At 34.9% G+C, this 5,718-nt stretch overlaps 2 protein-coding genes across 5 annotated transcripts in view; one reads left to right on the top strand and one right to left on the bottom strand.

Annotated features, from left to right (window-relative positions):
• The first annotated feature begins 172 nt into the window (after nt 1–172).
• LOC105448476 (probable tRNA pseudouridine synthase 2) lies at nt 173–2,862 on the top strand. 4 transcript variants are annotated; one of them, XM_011687057.1, is made up of 5 exons: nt 173–248; nt 321–605; nt 927–1,335; nt 2,003–2,139; nt 2,218–2,862. In XM_011687057.1, exons 2-5 carry the CDS (start codon nt 458–460, stop codon nt 2,475–2,477), a joined length of 954 nt encoding a protein of 317 aa, XP_011685359.1. In that variant the 5' UTR covers nt 173–248; nt 321–457; the 3' UTR covers nt 2,478–2,862. The 4 variants fall into 4 exon arrangements, with proteins under 4 accessions (XP_011685359.1, XP_011685361.1, XP_011685358.1 ...); XM_011687059.1 differs by having other exon boundaries at nt 174–248; nt 362–605; XM_011687058.1 differs by having other exon boundaries at nt 188–256; nt 362–605.
• A 74-nt stretch (nt 2,863–2,936) lies between these two features.
• The window catches only part of LOC105448475 (ribonuclease 3), a 6,343-nt gene continuing 3,561 nt past the window's right edge, over nt 2,937–5,718 (bottom strand). The window contains exons 6-10 of the mRNA XM_011687055.1: nt 4,491–5,442; nt 4,202–4,411; nt 3,807–4,129; nt 3,518–3,663; nt 2,937–3,184 (exon numbers count right to left, since the gene is read on the bottom strand). Coding sequence (XP_011685357.1) covers nt 2,991–3,184; nt 3,518–3,663; nt 3,807–4,129; nt 4,202–4,411; nt 4,491–5,442 — 1,825 coding nt within the window. The 3' untranslated portion in view covers nt 2,937–2,990. The remainder of the gene's footprint in view (nt 3,185–3,517; nt 3,664–3,806; nt 4,130–4,201; nt 4,412–4,490; nt 5,443–5,718) is intronic.

Raw genomic sequence — 5,718 nt, 5'->3', positions numbered from 1 at the left:
TTATATTTATTATATTATATTTAATTAATTATTATATATATTATTTATATTATATTTATTATATTATATTTAATTAATTATTATATATATTATTTATATTATATTTATTATATTATATTTAATTAATTTTATATTTTTAATTATATATATTATATTTAATACTCAAAGGGTAGGAGTTAGGACCGACAAAAGACAGCCAGACAGGAGATATACATATTACATATGCATTTGCATATGTAAACTGATCGGTATATAAGTAATATTGTGTGGTGATGATTTGATATTTTAATCTTATTAATATAAAAATGATTCTTCTTTAGTATCTGTTATAAAATTCGAGAAAGAATCCGTAAAATTACAGAATCACTGATGCGCTGTCGCTTGTATTGTCAGTGAGAGCGAACGGAAAGCGGGGCCTTAATATTGTTTACTATCGAATTTTTCGACAAGAATTAAGATGAACACTCTCACCCCGAAAGTGAAACAGTGCGTTTATGACGCTAGAATAGCGTGGAAAGCATTGAATGGAGTACTCGCTGTTTACAAACCACCAATGGTCACGTATTTTAATGCACGGGATACCATAATTTTTCGTATCTGTGAAGGTTAGAATATCTTTATGACACCTTGAAACTTATTCTACGGTAATGTCTTATAGGTAGATGATAGATAATATTTCATGCTTTATTTAATTAAATTCTTCCTTGTTTCTCCCGAGTACAAATATATTGTTTTATTTTAAATATAAAATAATGCAGCTGAAAGAAGCGGCTCTCTGTCTCCTCTTACCACTTCTCATTATATTTAAAATATGCTATATTGAACAAGTAAGAAATGGATACTTACATAAAGAGTATAATTAAGATGATTTTAATACTTAAAAAAAAAATACAAACTTTTCTCAAGAACAATTCAATGATTTTTAGATTTGAACCGTATGCATGTTCGTCCACCGATCACACACGTGTGCATAAAAGGTGATACAACCAAGAAGATGAAGGTAATTACACATCCGAGCTACGCGGATCACCCACTGGTCGTGGGTCCACGATATCAGCCTAAAGATATCAAATTGATATGCGCTAATTATCTGAGTAAAGACATGTCCGGACTCATGGTCTGTGGTATTAATGATGGTACCAAGTGGGCTCACAAACTGAAGAATTCCAAGTCTCCGACTAGTTACAGAGTTAAAGGCCTCTTGGGACAGGCAACAGACACATATTTTATAACCGGAAAAATCGTCGAGAAAGCTACATACAAGTCTATTAAGCGCAGTATAATTGATAAAGTATGCGCTTCCATGCAGGCCGCTCATCAAAAAAAGATGTTTGAGTATGTTGTATGATATTATTAGAGTTGAGAAGTTACTTTGTAAAGAAAAAATAATGATAACTTGTTACCATTCTTTTTCCTGCAAAGTAATTCATTACTATTATTCTTTTTTTCTTAAAAGTAACAATTATCGTTCTCTTTTCTGAAAAATAATTCGTTATCGTTACTTATTACTCATAAAAAAAGTAACTTATTACTATTATCATTACTGAAAAACTAATGAGTCGTTACAATGTCCGTTACTTTTTGATCGAATTTTAATAGAAAAATACAATTTTAATTTTTTCTTTTAAAATGACATCCAGTTGTCTGTCACTAATTAATCAGTTCAACAGATCTGGGTGATCACGATTAATCGCCTGGGCAAACATAACGCTCCCTTTTATAACTCGGTTGGGCATATTCCATATATATTGCATGTATATAATACATATAATACACATCGTATAAAGTAACGATAAAAATAATGATTATATTCTTTACTTAAGTTACTGTCAAAAAAATTTAATTGCTTTACAAATAAAGCTGTGACATCGTTTCTCATTTGTTAATTGTAACGACAACATTACGTTAACGTAACAAGTAACACGTTACTTCCCAATCCTGAATATTGTTAATAAATTTAATTTATGTAGCTCTTATGACTCTTATTATAACTCTTTTCTAGATTATGTGGATTAGATATACAAAGCCAATCCGCATACGAGTTGGCTGTACAAGGTCCAGTGAGACCTGGTGACAAAAATATTCCAATGATATATAACATAAAATGTATAGACTTTACATCTCCTGAATTCACATTAGGTAAATGTTACAGCATCTGTTAAATATAAACCGTGCGTATTGTACGATAATGATACACTTTTGACATTTTTTTTTCAGAAATTGTTTGCATAAATGAGAATGATATGTATTTGAAAACTTTGGTTCACGAACTGGGAATGCAGCTCCATAGTGTCGCTACGTGCACTCAAATACAATGTTTCCGGTATGCGTTATTTGATCTGAATCTTGCCATATTGAAGAAACATTGGGAGTTGGGAAATTTTTGTGATAATATTGAAAAGTGTAACACTATAATTAATGAAAATATGTATTTATTGGACCAAGACAGTCCAATATTGACACAACGAGATAAATAATTGAAATCTGTTCTGAACTGTAACTAAATGTACATAAAAGTAGGCCAGATATCAATTGCTAGCAAAAAAGAAGACTTGTATAAGATTTATACATATGTTCTTCGTTCTATGTCAGAATGATCTGGATCTGCGCATTTTAATAGAATGGAAATAAAATAGAAATAGTTTAAATTTTAAATTGTCATATCAGTAACATACACGCATACTAATACAAGTGCATTTTTTCAATTCTGCTTACATCACATGATATTAGCATTAATATCGATGTTTTTCATATTGTTTGTTTGGTACATGAAAAGAATTTGAAGGATGAAAATCAAGATTATTCTGTCATGGAACAAAAAATACAAATACTAGAAAATATACATGTGAAGCTGTAAAAATATCACTTTTATATTTTTGTGTTTTCTTCTACGGAAATAAAAATCATTTATATGTATATATTTATTATATATTGACAACAATAAAATAATCAGGAATTATTTATGTAACAGTTTATAGTATAAACTATTATTAAGTTTCTCTTTTTTTCGAGGTACGTTCTTTACTACGACTTCTTCTCCGACTTTGACTGCAATCCGAATCATCGGATCTGTCATAGGGCCTTTTTTCAGATTTTCCCTTTACTTTCTGTTTGTTCGGCCATTGTTGCATCTTCATACTTTTTGCTATCACACGTTTTTGATGATCCAGTTGCGGGAATAAGTCTACAAAATAATCAAATTTTTCTTATTAAATATTTAAATATATTGCAATTATTTAATTAAAATAGACTACTTTAAACTTTAATTATAAATAACAGTTTATTCTTTGTTCAGTTTCATGTCAATTATACTTTAATAAGATTTTTAATTCAAAATCTCATGTACATTTTATATTTAAAGAAATAGAGATATTTAAAATATTACAAAATTACGTGAGAAAGGACAATAACCTGTCGAATTTTGTTTAAAAAAAGATTGATTCTATATTTGTGATCTATAAAGATTATTAACTTTTGAGTTATCTTGCTTACAATATAATTATTTTTATGTGCATACCTTGTGACTTTTCTAAAGCTTCTTTGGCAGAATTCATTTCCGCTTCTTGGATACTGTGTCCTGAAGCTGTAGCCAAACGTTTTCCTTGGAAATATACAGCGACCGTATAAACCCTTGTATTAGTCGGTCCTTTACACTCGATAACTCTAAAGAAAGAATAAGTCATAAAATTATTAATAAAAATATTTCCTTGCAACTATTTAATCTTTGTGACATATATTTCTAGCAATATATGTATATGTATAACATTAAAGAGGCTTCTTTTATAGCCAAAAGATTAAAAACTTACTTGTACACGGGGATATCTGGCTCACCACCGTCCATAGTTCTTAAGGTTAAGCAACACTGCTGTAGCTTGCTCTTTGGATCATTCCAGTCTTGATTCATGATGAAATCTTGTAAACGTGGGAAGAAGCATACGTCACAAAATACGTGGCAATACTTCAAACCTTTGTCGACGTAAAGCGCGCCGAGAAAAGCTTCCAACAAATCCGCTCTGTCTTTCGTCTTCAATTCGGCCTTTGGATTTCCATAAAGCGCGTACTGAGTCATACCGAGATCGTCACAGACAACCGCCTGCGTCTTATTATTTACGAGGGAACTCCGCAACAACTGTGACAAATATTATAACTTTGGTAGAAAAAGATGATTATCAAAACGGTCTGTGAACAACATATCACTTACCGATAAATGTCCCTCATGATGTTCCGGAAAGTACTTATACAGGTATTCAGAAACAATGAGCTGCAACACAGTATCTCCTAGGAACTCTAGCCGTTGATTAGATCCTAATGTTAAATTGGTATACCCTATACTACGATCCGTGAACGCTCTAGCGAGAAGACGGATATGAGTGAATTCTATACCGATTGATTCCTCGAACTTGGTCAATTTCTGGTAACATAGGAAAATATATAAGAAAGAAGCGTTTCTCACAGTTGGGAGGAGTTTGTTCAAACGCGCCGAGTAATACCTGTAACAGCTCGAAGCTGGGAATCCACTGTCTATCTCCAGTCGGTTCCTGCTCCTGAAGGGGATGCCGTGGGTAATTGACCCAAACCTTGCCAAGATCCTCCTCGCATTTGAAAAGCGTCTCCCCGAAGACCCGATCGGCCACTTCTATCCCCCCGTCGAGGAACAGCGAGCCCATCAACGCCTCGAAGCAATTCGCCATCGCGTGCCTTAGCTCCAAGTCGTGGCAGAGATCGCTACCGTGAGCGTAGAGCATGTACTCCTCCAGATTCAGCTTCTTCGCCAGCACGGCGAGATGCTGATTTTGCACGATCGCCGCTCTGTAAGTAGCCAGACCGCCCTCCTCCAAATCCGGAAACATGTGAAAGAGGTGGATGGAGGTGAGGAACTCGACGACCGCGTCGCCGAGAAACTCCAGCCGTTCGTTGTGCGCTATCGACGACTCCGTTTCCGTTTTCGCGCCGAATCTGGACATTATGTTTATCAGGGTGTTGATGCCGCGCTTACGCGTGTTCATGTAGTGGATCCTACGGTCGCCGTACTCGGGCTGCCTTATGCCGCAATTCGTCAGGGAGTTCCGCGCGTGATCCGGATTTGTGCCGAAGTTCTCGCGGTAGCTGGGATGCGTGAGAGCCAGCTGGAGCAGGTACCGGTTTTTGAACTCGTATCCCAGCGTGCGTTCCAGATTGTCCAGGGATTTGTGAAACCGCAGATGGCAGACTAGTACCGGTATCAACATTGCGTGCTGCACGATATCGCACATAATGCCGGTTCTGTAAAATCCTTCGGAGCTGACGTCAACCGTGACGTCGCGCTTCATTTTGCTCTGCGTACGTAACTCCTGCAGCTTGTTCTCCTTCGCCTCTAATTTTCTCTTATCCTCGAAAGACGGTTTCGACATGTTTGCGAGCAGGTGTCGGAACTTCACGTAATCTCTCCAGGCTTTCTGGTAACTAGATAAATTTATGAAGTGTGTGTTATAAATATAAAAAACATACTTAAATTGTATTTAAAACACAAGCATCGTTGCGCGCGCGTGTGTGTGTGTGTGTGTGTGTGTGTGAGAGAGAAAGAGAGAGAGAGAGTGTGTGTGTGTGTCAGAAAGTGTAGCTTCCAAAAAATTTAAAGAGGTTTCATGTTTTTTATGCATTAAATTCAATCATTTCTAAAAAATACTGCGATAATTAAAAAATAGTTAAAAAAAAAATCTTTATTTCTATTCTATTCTT

The sequence above is a fragment of the Wasmannia auropunctata genome, unplaced genomic scaffold, assembly GCF_000956235.1.
Source record: "Wasmannia auropunctata unplaced genomic scaffold, wasmannia.A_1.0 LD336085.1, whole genome shotgun sequence".
In the NCBI taxonomy this organism is placed as follows: Eukaryota; Metazoa; Arthropoda; class Insecta; order Hymenoptera; family Formicidae; genus Wasmannia; species Wasmannia auropunctata.
This window is presented reverse-complemented; position numbering and strand designations above follow the sequence as displayed.

Coding starts and splice junctions, on each gene's coding strand:
- LOC105448476 (XM_011687057.1), top strand. CDS start 458: ATGAACACTCTCACCCCGAAAGTGAAACAGTGCGTTTATGACGCTAGA. Junction 1,336..2,002: donor CATCAAAAAAAGATGTTTGA/GTATGTTGTATG, acceptor ACTCTTTTCTAG/ATTATGTGGATTAGATATAC. Junction 2,140..2,217: donor ATCTCCTGAATTCACATTAG/GTAAATGTTACA, acceptor TTTTTTTTTCAG/AAATTGTTTGCATAAATGAG.